Raw genomic sequence first — 26926 nt, forward strand, 5'->3', positions numbered from 1 at the left:
GCGGGGGGAGGAGAAAAGGCACAGACGGGCACTCGGGGTGTCAGGGCTATAAGGACCTGCCGCAAGCGGAGGGTGGAACAGGAACACTGACGAAGGCCCTCTGGTACCCCGGGCCCCACGCAAAGCACAGGGCAATGGCAATCCAGCACTCCCGGAGCTGGAATTTCCAGCGAGGTACTGAATGAAAGTAGCAAGAGCTATACAGCAAAAACCAAAGCCGGCTCAAGTCCCGACTGGACTCGCTTACCCTTCACACCGATGGGCAGACGGAAGAGGTGTGCCCACTGCAGAACATAAATACGACTGACCTGGGTCTCTAGCTTTGGTTTACATACGAGGTCCAAAATTCAATACAAAAATACAAGACACATAAAACACAAGACAAAGACGACCTACCACGAAGAGAGAAAGGAATCACCAGGACCAGTTCCCGAAACGTTGAGATGTTGGATTGTAAGACAGGCATGTAAAAATAAAAATAACTATGATTAAGGGGCGCCTGGGTGGCTCAGTCAGCAGACTGGATGCAAAAAGGGAAATAATCAGGGAACCTGAAGAAACGCTTCTGTATTTCCAACACCAACACCCATACTCTTCCTTACAGAGAACCGTGAGCTCCTTTCACCTTGGGAATCCTCAAGTCCTGTCTGTAGGCTCTCATCTGTCTTCTAAGATTCCATCTAGGCCCATGGCTTCATGTACCATCTACACGTTGATGAAATCCAAATTTCAACTGACAGCTCAAATAGGTCTCAGTTCCAGCCTTGACAATTCCATCTGGATGTCTAATAGGTATCTCAAAATTAACACGGCTAAAATGGAATTCTTGATTTCCCCTTTACTCCCACATCTGTCACAAAACCCATTCTTCTCCCCGAATCTCCATCTGATTTAACAGCACTGGCATTTGGTTTAAATAGCTCAATTTAATTCACCCATCTCCTCAAGCCAAAACCAAGAAGGCTACCTTTATTCTTTTTTGCTCTTTTTCTCCCTCCCTGCATCCAATACATCACTGAATCCTGATGATTCTACCTCCAAAATATATTCCAAATAGATCCATTTATCTTAATCACAAGGCAGGTGGTACAAAGTTGTGGTTATAAGCAGGGACTCTACAGCCAAACTTGTTTCAAATCCCAGGCTTTCCACTGACTAATCATGGACAAGTTTCTTAACCTCCCTGAGCCTCAGTTTTAATCATTTGTAAAAGGGAACAGTACAAGTACCTACTTCATAGGACTGTTATAAAGTTAAGGATTTTTTTTAAATGTTTATTTATCTCTAAATAGAGGGCAAGCAAGAGCATGCGAGCAGGGGAGGGGCAGAGAGGGAGAGAGAATCGCAAGCAGGCTCCATTCTGTCAGCGCAGAGCCTAACGCGGGGCTTGATGCCACGAATCGTGAGATCGTTGGCCTGGGCTGAAATCAAGAGCTGGACACTCAACTGACTAAGCCTCCCAGGCGCCCCTAAAGTAAGCATTAAATCAGTTAATATAAAGTGACAGGGAATACTTGGCATATTTACGTTATATATAAATGTTAACTACTATTTTTATTATCGTTATCTCTACTAGTATCATCCTGATATAGGCTCCTATCCTCTTTTGCAAGTGACTCCTGGCTTTAAAACCCTTCAAAAAATTCCCACTGCGCTGAGGGTACACACCAAGTTACTCTCTTACTCAACAATAGTCTGCCCACTCCCAGGCAAGCAATCAAACATTTAGATACTTTTGGTTTATAAGCATTTCTGGCCACACACAAATATTCCAGAAAGGGCCGAATCAAATAGCATTTCACACAATAGCATAAACTGATTTAATTAAGATTATACCTGGCTGAGATCGGCCTCCAGGCAAAGAAAGAAGCCCGAGGAACAAAAGGAGGAAGATGGGGGGCCTTTCTATGTCACACACTGAAACAAGTAATAAAAATAATTCTTCTCAAATTCTTCTGAAGAATCGAAGAGGGAACATTCCCAAACTTATTCTATAAGGCCAGAATTACTGATACCGTTTTATCAGGAAAAGACAGAGAAGAGAAAAAAAACTACACACCAATATCCTCAATGAATACTGATGACCAAATCCTGAACAAAATTCTACCAAACCAAATCCAACAGCACATTAAAATGATCGTACACCATGACCAAATGGGGTTTATCCTTGGGAATGAAAGGATACATACAAAAGTCAATCAGTGTGATGTAACATACAAGAGCAACAACAGACGAAAGCTATATGGTCATTTCGATCAATGCAGAAAAAGTATTTGGCACAATTCAACACTCTTTCATGATAAAAGCACTCAATAAACAGAAGAGAAAAAAAATGACCTCGACATAATAAAATCCATGTATGAAAAGCCCACAGCTAACATCATAGTCAGTGAGGAAAGAGTGAAAGCTTTTCCTCTAATATCAGGAACAAAGCAAGGATGTCCACTCTCAGTATGACGATTCTACATTGTACTGGAAGTTCCAGCCAGAGCAATTAGACGGGGAAAAAAAAAGGGGGGGGAGGGAAGAGAAAGAGAAATAAAAGGCATAAAAATTGGAAAAGCAGTAAAATTATCCTGATTTGCAGATGGCATAATATTATACGTAAAAAACCCTAGATTCTACACACAAAAACCTGTTAGAATTAGTAAGTGAATTCAGCAAAGTTGCAGGATATAAAACCAACACTCAAAATCAGTTGTACTTCTATACACTAACAATGACCAATCCAAAAAGGAAATTAAGAAAGCAATCTCATTTTCAATAGCATCAAAAAAGATAAAATAGTCACTGTATGTTAACTGGAATTTAAATAAAAATTTAAGAAAAAAAGATAAGATATTTAGAAATAAATTTAACCAAAGAGTTAAAGGCTTGCACAAGGAAAGCTACAAAGCATTGCTAAAAGAAATCAGAGATAATAAAAATAAGTGGAAAGACATTTCGTGTTCATGAATTAGAAGATTTAAGCTTGTTCAAATGCTTGCATTATTCAAGCAATGACAGGCTCAATGGAATTCCTATCAATATGCCAAGACATTTTTTTGCAGACATGGAAAAAAAATCCTAAAATCATATGGAATCTCAAAGGACCCCAAGTAGGCAAAACACTGTTGAAAAGGAAAAACAAACTTGGGGAGTCCTCACAATCCCAGATTTCAAAACATACTACAAAGCAACAATAATTAAGACAGTATGGTACTGGTATAAAGACAAATATATGGACCAATGAAGAGAGAGCCCACAAATAAACCTTTGCACATACGGCCAAGTGATTTTCAACGAGGGTGCCAAGACTATGCGAGGGAAGGACAGTCTCTCCAATAAATGCTGTTCCTGCATGCAGAACAATGAGGTTCGACTCTTACCTTACACCATATACAACAATTATTCAAAATGAATCACAGACCTAAATGTAAGACCTAAACTTCTTTGACTCCTACAAGAACATCAGGAAAAAGCTTCAGGACACTGGGTTTGGCAATGATTTCTTGGACATACAACGTTAGAAATGGGAATACATCAAACTTAAAAACTGCACCAAAGGAAACAATCACACAAGGAAAAGGTAACCCATGGAATGGGAGAAAACACCTGCCAATCACATATCTGATAAAGAGATAATATCCAGAAAATATAAGGGACTTCTACAACTCAACAACAAATATGCAAATACCCTGGTTAAAAAATGGGCAAAGGATTTGAATAGACTTTCTCCAAAAAAGATACACAAGTGGCCAAAAAGCACATGAAGAGTGTTCCACATCTCTAATCATTTGGGAAGTACAAATGGAAACCACAATGAGAGGTTTCACACACGTTAGGATGGCCACTATCAAAAGAACAGAAATTAACAAGTGCCGGAGAGGCAGAGACGCTGAAACCCTTGTACGCTCTAAGTGCAAAGGTCAAATGATACATCCGTTATGGAAAACAGAATGCAGGTTCCTCAAAAAATTAAAACTAGAATTACCACATGATTAAGACATTTTGCTCCGGGTATAATCGAACATAATTCAAAGCAGGATCTCAAGTGTATTTGTACACTTGGGTTTGTCCTAGCATTATTCACATAGCTAAGAGGTGGAAGAAAATGCAGGGGCGCCTGGGTGGCTCAGTTGGTTAAGGGTCTGGCTCTTGATTTCAGCTCAGGTCCATGATCTCACAGTTCATGGGACGGAGCCCCACGATGGGCTCCCTGATTGGGATTCTTTCTCTCTCTCTCTGGCCACTTCCCCACACTCTGTCTCTGTCTCTCTCTCTCTCTCTCAAAAACAAATAAATATTTAAAAAAAAAAGAAGAAAATATAATATATGCACAAAATGGAATATTATGTAGTCTTAGTATTGAACCAGGAGTTGAGGTGCATGCAAGTCACCATTGCAGATGCTTAAATCAACCTGTTTAATAAATTGATTATCAGTTATTTTAAAAAAGGGGGGGGGATTTCTGTCATATGCTCCAACATGGATGAACCTTGAAGGTATTATGCCAGTCAAATAAGCCAGTCCCAAAAGGACAAATACTGTATGAACTCAGTCATGGGAAGTCTTTCTCTAAAGTAGTCGAAGTCATAGAAACAAAGTAGAAAGGTGTTTATTAGCAAGGGGTGGAGGCAGGGGGTAGTGTTTGGTGGTTATAAAGTTTTAGTGTTACAAGGTGAAAAGATTCTAGAGATTTGTTGTACAACAACGTGAATATACTTAACACGATTGCAAGTGTGCACTTAAAAATGGTTAAGACGGGGGCGCCTGGGTGGCGCAGTCGGTTGAGCGTCCGACTTCAGCCAGGTCACGATCTCGCGGTCTGTGAGTTCGAGCCCAGCGTCGGGCTCTGGGCTGATGGCTCAGAGCCTGGAGCCTGTTTCCGATTCTGTGTCTCCCTCTCTCTCTGCCCCTCCCCCATTCATGCTCTGTCTCTCTCTGTCCCAAAAATAAATTTAAAAAAGTTGAAAAAAAAAAAAATGGTTAAGACGGCGTGGGTGCCCGGCTGGCTCAGTCAAGGGAACATGTGATTCTTGATCTTGGAGCTGTGAGTTCAAGCCCCACGCTGAGTGTAGAGATTATTTAAAAAAATAAAATCTTAAAAAAGAAAATGGTTAGGATGGCTCTCTTGGGTCCTTGCTTCCAAGATGACCAAGAAAGGAAGGAATTACAGTAACGCTGCAAAGGGCCACAAGCCACTGCACTCATTGCGTGCCCAAGGACAAGGCCATTACGAAGTTCGTTATGTGTAACACAGTAGAGGCCGCTGCCGTCAGGGACATTTCTGAAGCAAGGGTCTTTAAGGCCTATGTGCTTCTCAAGCTTTACGTCCAACTACATTACTGTGTGAGCTCTGCCATTCACGGCAAGGTAGTCCGGGATCGCTCTCGTGAGGCTCCGAAGGCCCAAACACCCCCACCCCGATCTAGACCCGTAGGTGCTGCCCCACGACCTCCACCAAAGCCCATGTAAGGAGCTGAGTCTTTGAGGACGGAAGAAAAACTGTTCTCTGGAAAAAAAATAAAATGGAGATTACACTTTAAAAAAATGCTTAAGAAGGTCAACTTAATGTTACGTGCTTTTTAAATCACAATAACAGAATGAAATAAAAAATAAATAATGCTTTGAGATTGGGATAAAATATTTGTAAAAGACATATCTGATAAAAGACTTATCCAGGGTATTTTATTTTATTTACTTTTCTATAGAGTATTCTTTTTCTTTTTTGAAGTTTATTTATGGAGAGGGAGAGAGAGAGCACGAGCAGGGGAGGGGCAGAGAGAGAGGGAGAGAGGGAGAATCCCAAGCAGGCTCTACACTGTCAGCGTGGAGCCCAACACGAGGCTCGAACTCACAAACCATGACCTGAGCCGAAACCAAGAGTCAGCACTTAACCACCTGGGCCACCGAGACAGCCCCAAAATATTTTTCTAAAAACCTTAAAACTCAACAATAAGAAAATGATCACTCCATAAAACAGTGGACAAAAGACCTGCGTAGACAACCTCACGAAAGAAGATATCGAGAGGGCGTGGACACATTAAGACATGTTGAACACTATACATCATTCAGGAAATGCAAATTCAAACAAAAACGAGATGCCACTAAACACCTATTAGAACTGCCAAAATCCAAAACACTGACGACAAACGTTGGCCGGGATGTGGACAAGCAGGACCTCTCGTTCACTGCCGATGGGAACGCAACATGCACAGCGTCTTTGGGGACAGCTTGGCAGCTTCTTACAAAACATGCTTTTACCATAAAATCCAGTAGGCGCGCTCCTTGATATTTACCCAAATAAATGAAAATCTCAGGTCCATGCAAAAACCTGCACATAAATGTTTACAGCAGCCTGATTCATAATTGCCATGACTCGGAAGCAACGAAGGCGTCGTTCAGAAGGTGAATGGTTGGGAAACTGGTACCTCCAGACAATGGGGTATCATTCAGTGCTAACAAGGAAGGACGTATCAAGACACGAAAAGACAGGGCATGAACTTAAATGCGTCTTGTTAGGTAAAGGAAGCTAATCTGACAAGGCTACACATACTGTGTGTGATTCTAACAGTGTTAATATTATGGAAAAGGCAAAACTACGGAGAGAGTAAAAAGGCTAGTGGAGACCTGGCGTGGGAGGGATGAAGGGATAAAGAGGCAAAGCACAAAGGATGTTGAGGGCTGTGAAACGATTCTGTATGATGTCACGACGGTGGGTACTTGTCATCAGACATTCGTCTGAGGTCACACAATGTCGAACAAGAGCGGACTCTAACATAAACTGTGGGCTTCGGGTGATAATGATGTGCCGGTGTAAGTTCATGGACTGCAACACGTATGCCGCTATGGAGTACTGATGGCGAGGGACGTGGCGCGTGTGTGGGAAAACGGCGTGTACGTGAACTCTGTGCTTCCCGCCCGATTTTGCTGTGAACCTAAAACTCTCAAAAGTAATGTTTATTATTAACTGAAATAAAATCTGCTGGGAACAAAAAATACTCTTCGATGTGGGGGAGTCTAAAATCTTCCTGACAGGGGTCTCATTAGGTGATAAAAATAATCCCATGGAACTCTCGTACATCGCTGGCGGGATGTAAAACGGTACAGCTGCTGTGGAAAACAGCTTGGTGCTTCATGAAAAAGTTGAACACGGACCTACCCTGTCACCTAGCAATTCTACTCCTAGGTATACACCCCAGAGAATTGACAACAGGTGTTCAAACAAAAACTTGTCCGCGAATGCTCACACCGGCCATGTTCAGAATAGCGAACAGGTGGGAAGAACCCCAAATGTCCATCAACTGGCGAACGGGTAAAGAAAAAATGGTAGAGCCGTGTGATGGAATATTAGCCATAAAAATTAGAATTACTAATATATGCTACAACAAGAATAGAGCTCGAGAACATTACATGAAGTGAGAGAAGCCAGACATAAAAGGCCACATGGCGTATGACTCCATTTATAGGAAATGTAAATACATCCATATCCATCCATCCATCCATGGATACAGATACATCCATAGAGACAGAAAGAAGATTAGTGGTGGCCAGGGCCTGGGAGAGGCAGGACATGTGGCATAACTACGCATTACCGATGGGGGTGACCTTTTAGGGCGATGAAAACGTTGTGGAACTAGATAGTGTGGACGGCTGCACAACGGTGTGAATGTACTACATGTTGCTAAATTGTACATTTTAAAATGCTGTGTTTTTACCATGATTAAAAAAAAAAAAAGAATTAACTACAAACGTACCTTGATTTTTTCACTCTCTTTTCTCACTCGCTTTGCATTTTCAATAATGTAAACAGTGCTTTTGTTGACTTCATTGTCAGCTCTGTGTCTCAGCCAATCCTCATATCCCTAAGGGGATAAAAATAACTATAGTCAAGCTCACATAGAAATTCTTTTTTTTTTTTTTTTAATGTTTATTTTTGACACAGAGAGAGACAGAGCATGAACGGGGGAGGGTCAGAGAGAGGGAGACACAGAATCTGAAGCAGGCTCCAGGCTCTGAGCTATCAGCACAGAGCCCGACGCGGGGCTCGAACTCACGGAGTGTGTGATCATGACCTGAGCCGAAGTCAGATGCTTAACTGACTGAGCCACCCAGGCGCCCCTCATAGCAATTCTTAATAAAGTTCTATAACCCCCCTCCCTGAGTCACCAGTTGAGATTATAATATTAATCTCAACTGAGATCTCTGCTAAAGAGACAACACTGTATATTTTTACAGCAAAACTAAGATATGCTTTCAAAACACCCCTTCGGTAAATAGCTTTACTGTGTTAAAAGGTTTCGCCATTCCACAGATGAGTATCAATGAAAACACAGGCATCAGAACCGTAATATGTGAAGGACTATGACTTATTCTTTTGATTCTACTCTTATTCAAGTTAGTGCTAATTTCTCTACCTTTTCTAAAAAATGTTTATTTATTTGGTGGGGGGGGGGGCGGACAGAGAGGGAGGGAGAGAGAGAATCCCAAGCCAGCTCCACGCTCATAATGGAGCCTGACACGGGGCTCGATCTCACGACTGTGAGATCATGACCTGAGCCAAAACCGGACACTTAACCGACTGAGCCACCCAGGTGCCCCAATCTCCTTACTTTTTAATTTGACAATTTTTTCCCCCTGGGTTTTATTTTCTTACAGACCGAATCACTTAAATATATTCCTCTACAGTAGACTGTTGGGAGCGACCATCTCTGAGGAAATAGAATTCTTTCCCAGGGATAGAGAATAGAAAAGGCAAGATTGGATTATTTTGGCAGAGAATCTATGATAAGGTTTGGACTTCAACAGTTAAACTTCTCCACTGACTTGGTGGTAAAGGAAACTATAAATTGGTGTTCATCTTTTAGAGTTAAAGGTAATCAGGGAAAGGTCTAACGGCTCATTTTTCGTTGGGTTTTTGTATGAGGTAAATTTAAGCCAAAGGAACTAAGGAAAGAGGATGTGCATTTGTTTGAGCATGACCTCTTCTCCTTTTTTTCTTTATAATAATGTCTGTACCTTTTCAAATATAACTGCTTGAAAAAAAAAAATCTCTTGATCGCCTTCCCTTTTTTTCCCAGTGCTATATCCATTCCTGTTCTGTCCCTCTTTATGACAATGCTAGGCTATCACTTCCGATGGTACCTTCTGTGATGTCAGTGAGGAAAGAAAGGCCCTAACATGAACTAGTATAGGGAGTAAAATGAATCAGTAAGAGCTTTTGTAAACCATGCAAGCTATTCTTGGAACTGGCAATTCTGTGATGTTAAAGAAAATAATCCTAACAGCCTAAGGGAAAGAACATTCCAAATGTCTTTATTTAGCAACCAAACACTTGATAAAATATTCTTGCAGTTCCTGGTAGGGAAGATAGAAGACCAGATAACCCCTAAGAGGACCGGTAACCTTGTTCCAAATACCATTAAGCAGACCTTCATTTCTGAAGTTCTTTAGGGTAAGTTTTAGAGCTCTTTGATAAGTACTGTCTAAAAGTATGTTTGCAATTAGCCAGGTCCTACGGACTGTCCCAGGGCCTGATAAACACTGCCACCCCACTCTTCACCTCCGGTTTCCCATTTCCACTTTCAGTTTCATGTGGAAGTTTTCAAAGGGACAATCGTACAAAATGCTCAAAATACTTCAAAGACATCAGCATCAGAAACCATGGCAATCGTCGGCTTTGATGACAAACAAGAATAAAAGTCTCCTCTCCCACCACCCACTTCGGCAGCATCGGGGAACATAACACATATAAAACATTTGTGTTATCGAGTTCTCTGCTTTAGGCGACGACAGCAAAAAATTCACTAGAATGGGAATTTTTCGGATAAAGATATACCACACTGGAAAAATTCGCCTCTCATTTCCTGACTGAGCTGTACCTTCTCCCGACTTTCTTTTCGGGTTACAACCCCCCACACGAATACTCAGGAGCAAATGGGCAAACACAATTAAAGACGTACCTTCCAGTCATTTTCATGGTTTCGACAGGGGCCGAATATAAACTGAATCCGTCAAGGATACTCCCCACTCCGTATAAATATGAAAAAGGAACTTTGACAAGAAAATGCACACCAGACAGGAGTGAAATGCATGCGTAATTGTGAATGAGAAATTTACCTGCTTGATGGCTGTAACAGTTATAACAAAGAAAAGCGGAAGTCCACTGGTAACAGGGCTCGTTGGCGTGTCTACTGTGACCTAGGGAAAGAAATTCAGTTGGACGTGAAATGAAAACAGGCCATTTGCGTGCACGCGGGACGTACCTGCTGCATCCATTTCAGGCAAAAAGTACAGACAAGACACACATTCAGGCAGCAGGGTGAGTATTAACGCTCATCAAAACAAAAGCAATCCGCACAGCAGTTAGTTGAAGATAACAGTTCTAAATTCAGGCTTTGCTTTCAGTCCAGCTTGGATTAACTCCTTCAATGAAATACAACCAATCATTCACCATCCATTTGCTGAGCACCCTTCTTTCAGCCCCTGGGCTCTAAGGGGCTACGCTCTACAGATGTCGCTTTTAATAAGATAGAGAACAGTCCCTGCCCTCCTAAAGGTGGCAGCTGACAGGAAAACCAGACGCTGAAACAAGCGAGACGCTGAGACCTAAAGAGTAAGCGGAAATGAACTAGATGAAGGACGGGCTTTCAGGCACAGTGAACAGCATATGCAAAGTCTCCGTGGTTGGAGGGAGTGTAAGGAAGCCAGCGGCAAGTGTGGTGTGAGATGGCCGCTGCAGAGGGAGACAGAGGCAAGACCAAGCGGGGCCCTCTAGGCTAGAGTTCATGCTTTACCCCACACTGGGAGATAACGGAAGCTTTTAGGCAAGGAGAGGTCCCATGAACAGAACTACAGTTTGGGGAGATCATTCTCCCTCATTTGAGGCAAGCGGAATGGAAGGGAACAGGAGAGAAGGCAGGGAATGCACTTAGCAGGCTGCTGCCATAATCCAAGTAAAAGATGTTGGCCTGGATAAGGGTGGCCGAAGGTCCACGTGGAACGAACCTCCAGAGATATTTAGGGGTTAACGAGGAATTTCTTGTCAGGGGCGATTAAAGAGATCTTCCAAGTTTCTGGTTAACATGGCTGGGTAGATGCTGTCGTCATTCACCGAAACAAAGGAATACTGAAAGCCAACTAGATCTGAGGGACAGAGGACCAGGAGTTCATTCTGCCCCCCACCATCCCTAATCTGCCCCCCAATCTCATCTCTGATCCCCACCACGGGCTTGTCTCTGCCACATACCCTGAGTCAGAGCCATAGGCTTTCATGTGGCTCTATGCCCTCAGGCCCACCCTGAGACACCAGTCTGGCATTCTTCACCAGGTAAATTCGCTCTGGTCTTTCAAGGCTTAGTTCAGATACCATCCACGCATTGAAGCCTTCTTAAGCTCCTTTTGGTCAGAAAGACATACTAACTTCCACCGTATCCCTGTAAGATGTTGCCCAGGCTACTTTTATGACTTGTACTGCATTACATTAGAGGAATACAGGACTGTCTTCTTGGCTGTACCGAAAATTCCTTAAGGATAGAAAAGTCCTATCTTGATTTGCATCTATTTGCTAGAATCACTGCGAGGCGCACGGTAGGTGCTTGGTACGCATCCACCGAATCCAACAGAACTGTGCTGTGTACCACGTGGAAGGATTCTTCAAGCTTTTTCTGCCGTCGATTTCATGCTGTCCTGTAAGATATCTTACTGTGGATCTAAAGGAGCTCCTTTTCAAATGCCCCATCATTTAAGGCTGAAATGAGCTCTTTCCCATAGCATAACCCAGATTAGTTTTAAGTAGCAGAGCTAAATTAAATTACAGTACCATTTACTCAAAGCCTCAAAGTGGATAAACAGAAGCATTTTCCATTAACAAGGCATTTGAGCGATTTCACTGGGATGTTTCTGCTTCGTTTGAAAAATGAAATGAGGAAAAAAAATTCCCTTACTGTAATAAAATTTCCTGGGGGTAATCTTGGCGAGGGAAAACTTTTGATAGCTCATAGACTTAAAGATGGAGAATGCAACGTAAGAGGTCTAAAATGTTAAACATAAAACATTAGCAGGAACACAGAGAAGATCAAGTCTGCCAGGCTTTCATACTTAAAAGTAAATGAATGAGGAAGAGCAAACCTGATAATCACAAAGAAAAAAGGATAAACTTTCAATTAAGCTGAAGCTGGTGCTCAACAAAGTAAAACTATTAATTTGAACATTTTTGATTTTGGTGTATGGCACTGAAATGAACGGCACACAATATATGTCCTTCTAGGATGAACAAAGATAGGAAATCAATGAAAGCTTTTAAAGAAAGTAACAAATTCTCAACAGGTTTTCTTTCTTTTTTTTTTTTTTAACAGGTTTTCTAAGTAAAAATGCTACTTTAGAAATATATAAAATCATATAAATCTTGAGATGTAATGTTAATATTTTAAAAAGTCTTAGTTTTAAATGTATTTATTTATTTGAGAGTCAGAGAGCGTGAGTGGGGGAGGGGCAGAGAGAGAGGCAGAGAGAAAGAATCCCAAGCAGGCACAACACCTGACGTGGGGCTCGATCCCATGACCTGCACTGACATCAAGAGTCAGATCCTTAACAGACGGAGCCACCCAGGAGCCCCTAAAATATCTTATTAAAACAAGCCCTGAAACATCTTTTGGTCACGGGACATTTGAAAATTACAAATGGACTGAGAATCTGTTTGAAGTGATTAAGTTTCTAAGAGAGGAGCTCTTACCTGTACAAGGAAAATGATGAGAAAATAGAAATTTGCAATTCTTCTAAACTGTTCAAACAGATTCTTTGGGAGGAAGTTCCAAAGTGTATACTGTATGGGAGTAAAAATAAAGAGTATGATTAGAAAGGAAACTTGAAAAACCCTAATAATGACTCATAGGGGTCAGATTATCAAGACACTTTGAAAGCACATTTAAAACCCAAACCTCACACATACAAAGAAGCATACACTTAGAGGCATACAGGAGAAGTGACGTTTTCACTTTGAGCGTTACAACTGGGCCATCTAGTCTCCAACCTCAGCCTTCCCTGACCTGATCTACATTAGGCTCCTCGTTAGGTGCTCTCATATCATCCTATACTTCCTCGGTAAAAACTCGTTACAATGAATAAGTATATATGCGTGCATTTATTATTAAAGTTTCTCCCTCAGTAGGCAATGAGTTCTATAAGGACAGGCTGTTCATTTCTTTTTATTACTTTTTCCCCCGACACTTACAGACACAAGGTAGACACTAAATAAATTAGCTGAATGAATGAATGAATGAATGAACAAATTAATTGCTCTGGCTCAGCTAACGACTGGAGTCTGGACCATTGTCACCAATGTAACTCTGTCCCTATCAGTACCTCCCACCTCCATGACAGCCGAGGTATACACATAACCCTGAGGCATAGAGAGCTTTCACTTTATTTATTTAATTTTTTGGTTTATTTATTCACTCTGAGAGAGAGAGAGAGAGAGAGAGAGAAAGAGAAAGAGCGCAAATGGCGGGGGGGGGGGGGGGGGGGGGGGAGGGGAGAGATAATCCCAAACAGGCTGTGCATGGTCAGCACAAAACCTGACATAGGGCTTGAACCCATGAACCGTAAGATCATGACCTGAGCTGAAGTCAGACACTTAACCAAGCCACCCAGGCGCCCCTCATTGTTTATTTTTAAAACAGTATTGAGAGCATAGGAACTCTGTTTTTTCTTTAAAAAATTTTTTTAATCTTTATTTTTGAGAGAGAGAGAGAGAGAGAGAGCGAGCGAGCAGGGGAGGAATAGAGAGAGAGGGAGACACAGAATCTGAAGCAGGCTCCAGGCTCTGAGCTGTCAGCACAGAGCCTGACGCCGGGCTTGAACTCACGGACTGTGAGATCATGACCTGAGCCGAAGTTGGACGCTTCACCGACTGAGCCACCCAGGTGCCCCAGGATTTAATAACTTTAGCTAAAAAGGCACTGTCCAGGGAGTCTGAAAAGATTCAAAGAGATGTCTAATAAATTCTACTGATTCTGAGTTTTAAAATAAGGGAGAATGCTAGTGTAATTTTAGGCTTGAAACTTTAATCCAAGAGTCTTTCACACAGGAGTTCTAAATTTAACCTTGGGCATGCCTTCAAAGAGTTACGTGGAGCTCACTGATTCTTTTTTTTCCTTTCTTTCTTTTTTTAAAAAAAAATGTATTTATTTAAATTCAAGTTCGTTAACATACAGTATAGTTTTGGTTTCGGGAGTAGAACCCAGTGATTCATCACCTACATTTGACACCCAGTGCTCATCCCAATAAGCGCCCTCCTTAATGCCCATCACCCATTTAGCCTATAAAGAGCTCACTGATTTTTTAAATTTTTTAATTTTTGAGAGAGACAGAGGCAGTGCGAGTGGGGGAGGGGCAGAGAGAGAGAGAGAGAGAGAGAGAGAGAGAGAGAGAGAGAATTCCAAGCAAGCTCCACACTGCCAGCATAGAGCCCGACGCGGGGCTCGAACTCCCAAAACCGTGAGATCGTGACCTGAGCCAAAACCAAGAGTCTGACACTTAACCAACTAAGCCATCCAGGCACCCTGAGCTCACTGATTCTTAACCCACTGAAGTGCCTCCAAGATCAAAGCTCAGGGTTTTTAAAGGGAAAATATAGTGAAAACTAAAGACTCTAAAGATCCCAGCAGGATGCAATCAATGCTCCTCTTGCTACAGAAGGGGATTTCCAAATTTCGTCCCAGCTACAAAATTCTGGTGATTCCCAAAGGTTCTTGCTGATTGTATTAAAGTCCAGTAGGAAGGCTGCAGAGAACAGGTTTTTCTAAAGAAAAGTATCGTGTTCCCCGAAGAAGAAAGGAACACTAACTTTATTAGTAAAAAATTTAAAGCAGGTCAAAGTTTCTCTTCAGTGTTCCTGCATTAGTAAGACTTATTCCCAGCGTTACACTGACATTACTGATGTCATTTGTAAACAAACAAAAAGCACCCAGTAAGACAAAGTTATTTTTATTACCGAAAGGTTCAAGAAGGAAATCAACGCTTGCTACAAAGCTGGAAGGCAGGTAATGTATTCTACAAATCGCACATTTCTTCAACTAAAAGATTCTGGTGAAACATATGAGCAGCCAAAAGGCACGTGAAGAAGGAAAAGTTCACATTGTGAAAATAGTGTTCTCTCCAGAATGGACCGAAAGGCCTCTTTTAAAGAGAGAGAGCACTCCACACAAGCAAAACCCGTGAGAGTGAGGAAATCACTAGTACTTCTCAGGAATGCAGTAATACTAATCACAGAAACATGAAGAACAATACCAGCTACCATCTACTGAGTCTTAGTTATGGAGACTGAGTGACTGAGTTACTACAGGCCAAGCGCGGGGCTTAAGGGCTTTCTGTGGATTCCTTTCTTTCATCCTCACCACAATCCTCTGCGGTAACTACTGTTAATATCTCCATTTAATAGATAAGAAAACTGAGACACAGAAAAGTTCGATGACTTACTTTAACTTCAAACCCAGGCCTTCTATCTATAAGGGCGAAGTTCTTCACCACTACACTGTGAGCTATTCTCTTACAATTATTCACTGTATTAAGAATGAAATCTTAATCTTCTAAACCTTTCTGATTGAAAAAGAATGAAATCTCCCCGTTTGCAACAACATGGACGCAACTAGAGGGTATTATACTAAGCGAGATAAGTCAGTCAGAAGACAAGTGTCATGTGACCTCACTCATATGTGAAATTTAAGATACAAAACAGATGAACATAAGGGAAGGGAAGCAAAAATCATATCCAAACAGGGAGGGGGACAAAACAGAAGAGACTCATAAATATGGAGAACAAACTGAGGGTTCCTGGAGCGGCTGTGGGTGGGGGGATGGGCTAAATGGGTAAGGGACATTAAGGAAGACACTTGTTAGGATGAGCACTTGGTATTATACGTAGGGGATGAATCACTGGAATCTACTCCTGAAATCATTATTGCACTGTATGCTAACTAACTTGGATGTCAATTAAAAATGAATGAATGAGGGGCGCCTGGGTGGCGCAGTCGGTTAAGCGCCCGACTTCAGCCAGGTCACGATCTCGCGGTCCCTGAGTTCGAGCCCCGCGTTGGGCTCTGGGCTGATGGCTCAGAGCCTGGAGCCTGTTTCCGATTCTGTGTCTCCCTCTCTCTCTGCCCCTCCCCCGTTCATGCTCTGTCTCTCTCTGTCCCAAAAATAAATAAACGTTGAAAAAAAAAAATTAAAAAAAAAAATGAAGGAATAAATAAAATGATAAAAAAAAGATGTCATTCTTTTTCTGAAGTTAGTATACTGTCAACTCCTCTTTTTCTGCTCTGGAGCTTTTATAAAAAAAAAACATCAGTTATAATGATCAGCAATCTAGAAAGATTGTAAACACGTAATATTTACAGAGAAAAGAGAGCTGGGTTGTGTTTCAATGCAGAAATGTTCACTTCTTTACTCTGATTTCTAATACATATGTACACTACAGAGATATATATGCAAACCTGTTCAGAAACAATCTTTATTTGCCCCATGAGCTCTTGACTATTTAAAAAAAATATCCCGGGGTACTTGGGTGGCTCAGTCGGTTAAGCGTCTGGCTTCGGCTCAGGTCATGATCCTGTGGTTCATGAGTTCGAGCCCCGCGTCGGGCTCTGTGCTGACAGCTCCGAGCCTGGAGCCTGCTTGGATTCTGTGTCTCCCTCTTTCTGTGACCCTCCCCTACTATCTGTCTCTCTCTTTCAAAAATAAACGTTAAAAATTTAAAAAAAAAAAATCCTAATGCATTGTTTTGCCAACTGGCAAAACTGAAGCTAGATAAAATATGAAAAATATTATAGTAAATACAAAAAGATTTGACAATTAGATGGGAGTCTTATAGTTCTTTTAGAATGTGAAATCACAAGTATACTACAACAAAATGGTTATCGCTCGTTTAATGAAGGTGACTTTACCATCAGTGTGTTACATATGCATCTTCCACATTAAACACTATGAAAAATAATTTCCTAGAAACTATTTCATATTTTACTTGATGCATAATAAGAGAGAAAAAATAGATGGGGCACCTGGGTGGCTCAGTCGGTCAAGTGTCCAACTTTGGCTCAGGTCATGATCTCGCAGTTGGCGAGGTCGAGCCCCGCGCGTCCGGCTCTGTGCTGACAGCTCAGAGCCTAGAGCCCAGAGCCTGTTTTGGATTCTGTGTCTCCCTCTCTCTCTGCCCCTCCCCGCTCATACTCTGTCTCTCTCTATCTCAAAAATAAATATAAACATTAAAAAATTTTATAAAAAAAAAAAACAGTAAGAGAGAAAACCGAGAAAGGAGGCCCCGTGGTACAATGATGTGAAAAGGGCTCTTCACTCAGAGCAACCAGTCCTTACAAAGCAGGTCTGCTCCTGCCTTTCTCCTAACTCTGCTTGGTGACCATGGCACTAACTTAATTTCTCTGCATTTGTTTTCTTCGTCTGTAAAGTCAGCAAGGTGAACAGATAATCTCTCAGGATCTTTCAGTTTTAGAAGCCTAGGAGTCTGAGTCAAAGGACTACTACTGTTATCTTGGATACTATAGGGTGGGATACAATTTTCAGTCAAAGGACTGTTCCCTATCCTGCGCAGGTATGAAAACTTCTGGCTGAGGATAAATTTTCTGCCATAAGGTTAAAGATGAACAGGAAAGACATTTCATCCAAATATACTCAGAATGTTCTGTAGGCTAGTAGATACAGGCTCATTAGGCCAACACAGTTTTCACTCATTCTGTACACATTTTACATGTTAATCCCCTATGTAAGCATAATCTAAGTATAATACTACGGGGGCGCCTGGGTGGCCGTCGGTTAAGTGTCTCTTGCTCACAGCTCAGGTCATGCATGATCTCACGGTTCATGAGTTTGAGTCCCGTGTCGGGCTCTGGACTGATGGCGTGGAGCCTCCTTGGGCTTCTCTCTCTCCCTCTCTCCGCCTCAAAATAAATATGTAAACTTAAAAAAAAAAAAAAAAAGCATAATCTGTACTGCATCACCACGTAAAGAAAAATCACGTGTATCTGAAAACTAAATGTTCATTTTTTTTTAAACGTTTATCCATTTTTGAGAAAGAGAGAGCGAGCACGTGTGCGTGAGCAAGGAAGGAGCAGAAAGAGAGGGAAACAGAGGATGTCCCAAGCAGGCTCTGTTCGGTCAGCGCAGAAGCCCCATGTGGGGCTCGAACCCACGAACTGCGAGATCATGACCTGAGCTCAACCGACTGAGCCACCCAGGCGCCCCTAAATGTTACCTTTTTAAAGAAAGGGCAAAATTTTGTTTCAGGTCCTAGGTGTTTGCAAACTTGCAGCGATCCAACTGTCACTAACATTTTAGAATTGCCTTGCCAGGCTACACAAAGAAGTAGGGAAGATTCTCAACTGTGAATCTATCAATTATCTGCGATCTAGCACCTAGTACCTAACCTGGTTCCCAAGGTCAAGATTAGCGAACTAATATTAGTAGAATGAGGACAACTGCGTACTAGGAAGTATAAAGGGGGCTTTCACATATGAAGCATTAGCTCCATTTCATGGATGAGGACATTTAGACTCAAGAGATTAATTTGGCCAAGGTCACACAGCTAGTAAATGGTCAGGCCAGAATTTAAACATGTCTTTAAGACTTGCAGGTCACTGCTCTTAGCACTACACGATGCTGAAGGAAGACGATTATTCAAATGGTGACATAGCTACAGTGATTGAACTCTTAACTGTTCCAGCAATGTGCTGAGCAGAACATACCCTTTAGGACCCAGGAGCGTACTCGAGGAGCTTGGCAGTGGAACAGAGAGATATAAATGTCATTCCAGGATAGCACCCTCCAAAAGAACGTAAATTATTTATAGCCTCTTCCATCCACTTTAAGAGCAATTCAGGAAGCTTTGGGCAAGTAAATAATTCCCACTTTTAGCACCCTTTAAGGCTTCAAGTTTTAATATGCAGAATCAACAGGCACTATGAATAATAATGGAAGGCTAGTGAATAATATGTCAGCTGTAACAAGACAAAATGATGCTTTAAAAAAACCCCAAACAAAACCAGCCTTTGGGTGGTTGCTAGACGGTGTTTAAGTGCACATCCACGTATGCATATATAAATACATACACCGGCTTCCTTGGAGGCATAAGTAAGTGCATGATCTGGCTCACTATATGAATCACTATATATATCTATTGAATTAAAAAAACAACTTACCTTAGATGAGACTATTCTATTATCACAAAATCTCTGTGCAATGTAAGCTTCTGTTTCTGAAACTGGATGATTGCCAACAAACACTGTGCGTGTACCAACTCTTTTCTCTTCTCCAGCACACTGACCAAGAGAAAGGGGGGGAAAAGTCAGTTTCTTATCACATTTCTCCACGCTTCTATAGAGCTCAGAATTCTTGCCTAGGCATGCTTCATTACAATCTAGAGAGACCAAGTACTAAAGAGGGGAAAAAACCTTGTTAGGCTACTCAAAGTCCACTAGGCTTAGTCGCTGACTTAGTGAAGATTAGTACGAGTGCTGCTTGAGACAGCAGTTCTGAGGCCAACACGGCAATTCGAAAATGTTTAAATTTTTCTAAATTCCAGAGAAACAGTATTTTTCCTGCCATTTTTCTTTCTTCCATAGAATCTCAACCATCACCATCAAAGCAACGCACTCACTTAGAACAGGTCAGATTGGGAATATTTATCATACAATGACTGAGGGCAATCTTGTCAATTTCGTATCCGAGAGTCCAAAGCAGAGGGCAAATCACTTCTAAACACAAAATAATTACTTGTAAGTATAGAGAAACAGAATGGCTGTCTTAAATGATGACCAACGACTTCTACAAAGAGAAGTTGTTACTTCTTTGGCTTTACAGGAAAGACATCCTTTGTGATTTCTCAGAGCCTACCGTCAAAAAGTCCCATTTCACACGATATGTCTCTAATGCTGCTTCTACGTTTTTTAGAAGTAGATTTGCTGAATCTAGAAGTTCTAAGGTTGAGCTCCATTTTACCTCACCCTTTTATTTCACTGAGGCTTTACTCTGTTTTTTTTTTTTTTTTAAAGATTCTCCAGGAAGTTTATTTTGCAAACCTTTTGCATTTCAGGTTTTATTGGCTTACACTGTTATAAAGAGAAAAATGTATACTGTTTTGAACACTGAACGATTTATCATTTTGTATGTTTACTTTTAATTGACCTTCAAATGCAGCAGCTCATGAGTTTAGTATAAGTATTCTTGCCACCCCATCCCACGTCACTGAGTCAAAGAGTTGAAGAAGATACACATACAAAACACACCCGGGAACACACACACACAGGCCTTCTGTAAAGTAAACAAATCTTTTGTAAGGTACATAACGGTTCCTTTTTGGAACTTTCTATATCTAGTTCATGTCTTTTTTGAAATTGGGATATTCCTAGTTCTCAGACACAATCTTTATAAAGCAAAGCGTTTATCTCTTTGCAAACTCAAGTAATTCTTCAGAACAATGTTTTTCTTATTGATTGGAAAAGAAAGGAGTGTGGAAGGTCAAAGAGGAAAAATCACTTCAAATGGTCAAAACAGAAGAGGACTGAAAAAGAATACATTTAACAGTGTAGGGAGAAAAATTTCACGGATAGATGCTATTAAAAATATTGATATTCAAAGGAATCGCTTTGGACCCATTGCCAAAAACTTAGATTTTTCTCAGTTAATTAAAACCAAGAGTGGTGGTTTTATTTAGGAAGGTACACTGAAGTAAGAACGAAAGGATTGTACAATTTAATTTCTATATAAATGACTGTTTGAATATACAAAGTATCGAACAGAAGCACAAGATAAATTGGCAGAAATACTCAACCAAGAGCAATGATTAAGACCACCATTTCAAAGATCTTCTATGTACAAAGAATGAAAAAAATATTACTGTTAGAAGACTTTACAACAGTGCACAACTGAATCCAATCCTAATTCATTCCTCTTATACTTCTTTCTTCTTCAGTATCAGCGGACCCACATCACCTCCTGTCACTTCATTGTGTTTCTTATGTGAACCATCACAGGCAGGAAAGGTTTAGAACGCCATCGCCTATGGTAAGCTGCTTTAGTAGGACACAAATCTTCAATGTCTATTTCATTCACCACTTTGGGATTTTCCTTTTGTATTTTAAGATTAATCAAGCTATCCTTCCGTCGTTTTTATCCTCCGGGAGGAATGGACCAATTGCAACGTAGCCAAGTGGTGAAAGTACACTAAGGAAAGGCAAGAACTGCAACTGCGAGCTGGGTGATCCTGGTAATGTTCTCAGGCCAGGGAGCCACTTTCGATATGCCGGAAGCTGCACCTGCACGATGCCTTCGCGATGTGGGCCACGCCCTCCGGCACCATCTTTCCCAGCAGCCCCCACCGCTCCCCAGTCGAACTGCCAGGCCGCTACTGGCTTCTTATCTTAAATCAGGGTAATACATTTTCTTATACAAATTGGGGATAGTCTCCTTTGATGGTACTATATTATCGTGTTTGAGACAACCATATATTTAAGTCAAAAAAAGGACAGGAACCAATATCCACGTATGTATTTCCATTATATTTTTTTGTCTCAAATTTTTATTTACATTCTAGTTAGTTAACATAAAGTGTAATACTGGTTTCAAGAGCATAATTTAGTGATTCGTCACTTACATACAACACCCAGCACTCGAAGTAGGTAGGCACAAAGATTCCCCTTCCTATCCTTGACCCCAAAATAATCATTTTAAAGCAAGATTACTTAGAGCTTGCAAAGTTCTCCAAATGTCACCCAAAGGATGCATTTCGATCTGAATTTTTGTATCTTATATTGATATTATAAGGAAAATTATTATTTTTTTCAATTAAAAAAGTAAAAATCGGGGCCCCTATGTGGCTCAGTCGGCTAAGCATCTGACTTCAGCTCAGGTCATGATCTCGTGGTTCATGGGATCGAGCCACGCGTTGCGCTCTGTGCTGACAGCTCAGGGCCTGGAGTCTGCTTTAGATTCTGTCTCTGTGTCCCTTCCCTGCTCATGCTCTGTCTCTCTCTCTCTCTCTCTCAAAAATAAACACTAAAAAAATTTTTTTAAAGTAAAAATCACCCCAAAGTATAAATAAGACCTCTTGACTCATTATTTTCATTTCAGCTTATTAAATAATTATTTAGTGGGATACTGCTTTCAAACTCTGTAGGGAATCAATCAAAAAGTATTGGGATAAATTGAAGTAGGAGAGATTTAAGCTGTATATAAAAAGGGCAACTTCTGGAAATCTACCCTGGCATGGGCTAACAGAATCTCTACTCATGGCAATCTGGAAAAAGTCAGTCAGTATCCGTGCTAGGCAGCATAGCCACTTACCCACTTGCCCAAAGACAGGGCATTATAAGACCCAACAGTTCCTGGAAGACGGTAAACAATACCTTTATCAGAATGGGAGCTATACATTTTGATTCAGGGACTGACTTCTTTGTTTGCAACTGTAATATACAGGGTCTGACACAGCCTACTGAGAAGAGCACTAAATTTTCCATAATATCCATTTTGCAAATTGTAAACAGAAAGGGAGTACACCGCAGGGCGCCTGGGTGGCTCAGGTCATGATCTCACCATGATCTCACCCTTCGTGGGTTCGAGCCCCATGTGGGGCTCTGTGCTGACAGCTCAGAGCCTGGAGCCTGTTTCAGATTCTGTGTCTCTTTCTCTCTCTCTCTGCCCTTCCCCAACTTGTGCTCGCTCTCTGTCAAAAAATGAATAAACATTAAAAAAAAAAAAAAAAAGAGCAAGTACACCTTGCTAAAGTCTAGCTCATTCTGATTCACCCTTACCCTCACCTTCCATTGTAAGTTAGTCTTCGCTCAGTCTCTACAACAGACCCGAACCTTATAATGTACAGATTTATTTGAATTACAGAAATTGTCAAGTACATACACACACTGCAATTTACGACCTTTAATATTTGTCTGGTTGGTTAGTTTTTCATGCAACCAAGACACGACGGTAGAGTAAATAAGGAAGAGTTAACCTTTTATGCCAGTTGTCAGACCATTCTACCAATGGGAAAGGAGGAAGAGGAAAAAGGAAAGGCAGAGGGTCAGTGAAGCAGGATGTCTCCTGCACTGCCAACATACATTGTTCCCCTTGGTTAACAGTGGCCACTTATTAACTTAAAACAAAAATAAACTAGTACTTCCCCACTTCTGAATGGCCTTCACCTTTCTTCTCTGGCAGTTAGTAGCATTCCAGAGAACAAAAGGCAGGGACAAGCCTAACACAATTTCTGAGGTCCGTCATATTTTTATGAATTCCCTACATGTGAGTGGCAATTTTCGGTTTTACTAAGAGCTTTCCCCATGCATTATCTCTCTGATCACTTTCAAATAAGGCCTACGTGACTTCTATGTCTATGAAGTTGGGAGAAAATGGATTGAAATTGCTGTGTAGGTTTGGGAGGGCGCGGGAGGGAGGGTCCTGGCAGTGATCATCGTTAGATGATGAAAACGGGGCCCGAGAGGAGTTGTATAACGTCTACTGAGGGTTTTTTATAAAAGGGCAAAGTCTCCTCAGCCCCGGCAGGTTTGGGTTTGCAGCTGCCTGGGACTGGGGCTGGAGCTGAAATAGACGACTTTTCCAGGCCTGCTTCACCCTCAAATCTGAAGAACCTGCAATTTCTGGTGGAATTTGCTCTAGCTTATAATGCTGTTTAGTTTGCATAAAAATGGCAGCGCTGAACTCATGTGTAAATTCACTGTAATTTTCCGCTTGCTGCCAATGTAGTGGTTTTAGTTCCTGTGACTGTGAATAAGGTAGGTGCCTTAGCGAGGGCAGAGAAACTCCAAGTAGGAATCATTTTTAAAAAAAAAAAAAATCTCCCTTTGGGATGGCACACAATGTAGTGTGGAGTGGGAGGATATGATTCCCGCCACCTCATGATGAATTTTAATTCATTAACAGTCCATCCTGTGTTGAAGTGCTTCCCATCCAAATGTCCTTAGAAATGGCATTTTAAAAAACTGAAATGTGCTGGCACGGATTCTATTCTAATGACACATCATACACTACAATAAAAAGTAAGGAAAAATATTAAAAAGCGCATCTATAATACATGGGCTAACAGAGAAAGCAATTCAATTTTTTTCCTCAAGATAAAAGCGCCACCCTTTTGTACCCTTGATTTATACCTCCATAGAATGAACTGAATATTATAGGGAAAAACAAAGGTAAGTAATTTATACCAAAACCTAGTGTCTCAATAAAAATCCATTCCTTTGCTAGTCATAAAACACAGAAAGCTGTTGAAAGTATAATCTGTTTCTTGATTGCCTCTAGACCAGTTACTCAATAAGAATTGAAAGAAAATAGAGACCTCGATACAAGACTGTCACTATAAAACCTGGCACAGAATCTAAAACAGCTCATGTCCCCAGCCTTTCCAGGTGTTCGCAGACTTAAACTTTTTCACGAAGTCACAGATCAGCGGTTCTTAATTCTGGCCACACGTTGGCTTTAAACGCAACACCGATGCCTGGGTCTTTTATTTAATATTTAATTTTTCGGGAAGCTCCCTAGGTGGCAACTCTAATTTGCAGCCCATGCCTGTGAAAACTGCTACAGACTCTTTCTCTTTGAATCAGTGATCGCTCTTAACTAAGAGTCTACAAGTTTTTAGTACACCAGCCATAACCCTACATTAAAAAAAAAAAAAAGTTTATTTATTTTTGAGAGTGAGTATGCACTTGCCAGCAGGCGTGATTGGGGGCGGGGACGGGGGTAGGGGGACGTGGATGGGCGGGGCCAGAGGATCTGAAGCGAGCTCTGTGTCCCAGGCAGGGCGGGGCTGGAACCAGCGACCCTGAGATCACGACCTGAGCTAAAGTCGGATGCTTAACCAACTGAGCCACCCAGGCGCCCCGACGTTTTTAAAGTAATTATAATAATTTAAACAATTTGCTTTCCAGAGGGTAAAAATACAAATAACCCTCAAATAGTGCCCCCCCCCTCCAATCACTTTAAGCTGCTCACAAAATGAGATTCTCCTTCAATACTTATTTGGCATGTGGTTAATCTCCCATCAATTATTTAGATCGTCCCTTGCAATTACACCATTATTTTTATTGGTCATCAGACTGCTCTTTGTGAGTTACTAAAGCGAATGTTAAGTAGCTGCGCACAAATGAACAAAAACGAATTATTAAAATTCTGAAAACCTGGCAATGATTTAAAACTGTTCTCGGCACCCCGGCCCCAAAGCTATTTTCCCTTCTGAAGCACTAGTATTTTTGAACGGCATAATCAGTCTTAAAAAGGCCAAATGAACTCAAAACTGAAAGAACGAACTAGCGTTTCGGCAACATTTCAGGCATCTATTAAAATGCTCCTAAAAGTCAGTGTTTCTGTTCTAGGGCTGGAGGGGGGAGGTGCCGGGATGGGGTCACCACGCTGCCAGGGAACATTTCCAGCGTATTAAGCCTCTGGGTTAAAATTGCTACAATGTATTCAGTGGTCACGTTGCTGAGGTTTCCAAGCCCACTCCATTATAACAAGCCAAGAAGAATAATCTTGATGTGTAATTTATAGTCATAACTCTAAAAGGAGCCTGAAAATCACACTTTTCAGATTTTGCTTTCACCGCATCTTCTTAAGTGATTAAGCTGTCTCCCTCCTTTGCCAAAGGTAGTGAAGCCAGACCAAGACAAGACATTTTATGTCTTCTTGCCATTAAAGCTTAATTATGGTCATATCAACCCAAACTCTCAAATAGCTGACCAAAAGACAACTGAATATTTACAGCACATCCCTAGTCCCAAAGATGGTCTCTAGTTAGGCATTACCTGATGGCGGCACACTTAAGTGAATAGAACGTGCTGTATAGGAAATGGGTATTAAACCCCACCAAAACAAAAACCTCAATCAGCAACCACAATACTCAGGACCTCCATAAAAAGCCTCGTTGGGAATCTCAAGAGTTAGACTTTGATTATCCAAATGTGATCCACTGAGCAGTTTAATTTCATCAGGGGCAATCAATTCTAAGTGTTCTCCATCTGGTCCCCCTTCCCACCATGCCCTCACTTCAAGGACCTCAGGGCTACAGAAATGCGGCTCTAAAGATGAAATCCAGCTGTCTTACAGGATGGCTAATAATTGATAGATCAAAATGCCGTAAGCATTTAGTGACTCAGGATTCTAACAGAAGTTTCTTCATGATTCAGATTCTTCCATTTACAGAGAGTCAATGAGGTTCTTAAAGTTCTGGCTGGGGATCAGCAACTCCACTTTCCTTGTTGACAGACTTTCTCTTACACTAGGGCCTGACAATATGCACACAAACTTAACGAGAGATGAACTGAGCACACAGGTCGGTAAGGCCTGAGAAGCTACTTTTCACTTTCACTATCCATATCTACACATCACCTTGCATTCCAAACACTTAAACCTACAAACTCTAAATAAAGAGGTATAGGACTTCTCCGGACAGGAACGGTGAGGCTGGCTGATCATCTTGCTCAGCCCGACCTGGCTGAAAAGAGATCAGAGTAAAAATATAGATCACAAACCTCAGAGGCAGGAGGGAAAGATGGGACCATCTGCATTGTGACACGCGACAATCTGCTAGCACAATGGCAGCTAAGTCCCAGAGAAAACGCTGCAGATTATCAAGCAACTCGTACCCACCCCCTGTGATCCTTGTAAAGTTTCCCAGAGTTTGGGAAGACAGCCAACTGTGGCTTGCAAGTTTCTGTACCTCCAAGGGAGGCGGCCAAGCAAGTTCTAGGAGATTGCTTCGTTCCTTAAGACTCTGAAGCAGCGTTCTGGCGGCGTGGCCTCTGTTTCACACCATTGGACATCTTCTTGTTACTCTTCTCCCAACACTTGATTTGCCTCTGGAGCTTCTGCCTTTAAAGTATCCTTTAAAAATACGAGTCCCTTGCACCACACAGTATTTTTCTCATCTTGC

At 41.5% G+C, this 26926-nt stretch overlaps 1 protein-coding gene and 1 pseudogene across 15 annotated transcripts in view; both read right to left on the reverse strand.

The window, feature by feature from the left end:
- ATP11C (ATPase phospholipid transporting 11C) overlaps positions 1 to 26926 on the reverse strand; it is a 172596-nt gene that overhangs the window by 73915 nt on the left and 71755 nt on the right. For all 15 annotated transcript variants that reach the window (XM_023249318.2, XM_023249320.2, XM_023249315.2 and 12 more), the window contains 4 exons: positions 19188 to 19307; positions 12716 to 12805; positions 10102 to 10182; positions 7740 to 7847 (listed from right to left, as the gene is read on the reverse strand). In XM_023249318.2, the coding sequence (XP_023105086.2) occupies positions 7740 to 7847; positions 10102 to 10182; positions 12716 to 12805; positions 19188 to 19307 (399 nt within the window). The remainder of the gene's footprint in view (positions 1 to 7739; positions 7848 to 10101; positions 10183 to 12715; positions 12806 to 19187; positions 19308 to 26926) is intronic.
- Positions 20010 to 22809, reverse strand: LOC102900668 (annotated as a pseudogene).

Source organism: Felis catus, chromosome X, assembly GCF_018350175.1.
Source record: "Felis catus isolate Fca126 chromosome X, F.catus_Fca126_mat1.0, whole genome shotgun sequence".
Taxonomy (NCBI): Eukaryota; Metazoa; Chordata; class Mammalia; order Carnivora; family Felidae; genus Felis; species Felis catus.